Source organism: Tupaia chinensis, unplaced genomic scaffold (assembly GCF_000334495.1).
Source record: "Tupaia chinensis unplaced genomic scaffold, TupChi_1.0 Scaffold000673_1, whole genome shotgun sequence".
NCBI classification, from domain to species: Eukaryota; Metazoa; Chordata; class Mammalia; order Scandentia; family Tupaiidae; genus Tupaia; species Tupaia belangeri.
The window spans coordinates 497,550-497,933 of record NW_006160196.1 but is presented as its reverse complement, the minus strand read 5'-3'; the positions used below and the strand labels follow the sequence as shown (position 1 = coordinate 497,933).

Sequence of the window (384 nt, the reverse complement as noted above, 5' to 3'; positions counted from 1 at the left end):
CCCGGCCCTGGGCCCGACCCCACCGCCATCATGCCGGCCGTGTCCAAGGGCGATGGGATGCGGGGGCTTGCGGTGTTCATCTCCGACATCCGGAACTGTGAGCGTGTGGCCGGGGGACACTGGAGACGCGGGGGAGGGGGGAGCGTGAAATTGAGGGGCTCGGGGGTCACACAGGGACCAAGGAAATAGGGAGCTTTTGCAGTTGAAGAGGAAGAGGTTAGAGGGGGCCCGGCGGGAACTTTAGGGTGGGGGCACTGCAGAGGCTTGGGGTGTCATAGAGTGCCTCTTGAGGTGACGACGCGGAGCGGCTAGAGGGGTGCGGGAGGGGATAGGAGGGAGGGGGGCTAGTGAGGGCCTGGGGGGGGGGGGGGGGGAGGGTGCCCT

At 67.7% G+C, this 384-nt stretch overlaps 1 protein-coding gene across 1 annotated transcript in view; it reads left to right on the top strand.

Moving 5' to 3' along the window:
- Positions 1 to 12: 12 nt before the first annotated feature.
- The window catches only part of AP2A1 (adaptor related protein complex 2 subunit alpha 1), a 54,086-nt gene continuing 53,714 nt past the window's right edge, over positions 13 to 384 (top strand). The window contains exon 1 of the mRNA XM_006160129.3: positions 13 to 97. Within this exon, the coding sequence (XP_006160191.1) occupies positions 31 to 97 (67 nt within the window). The 5' untranslated portion in view covers positions 13 to 30. The remainder of the gene's footprint in view (positions 98 to 384) is intronic.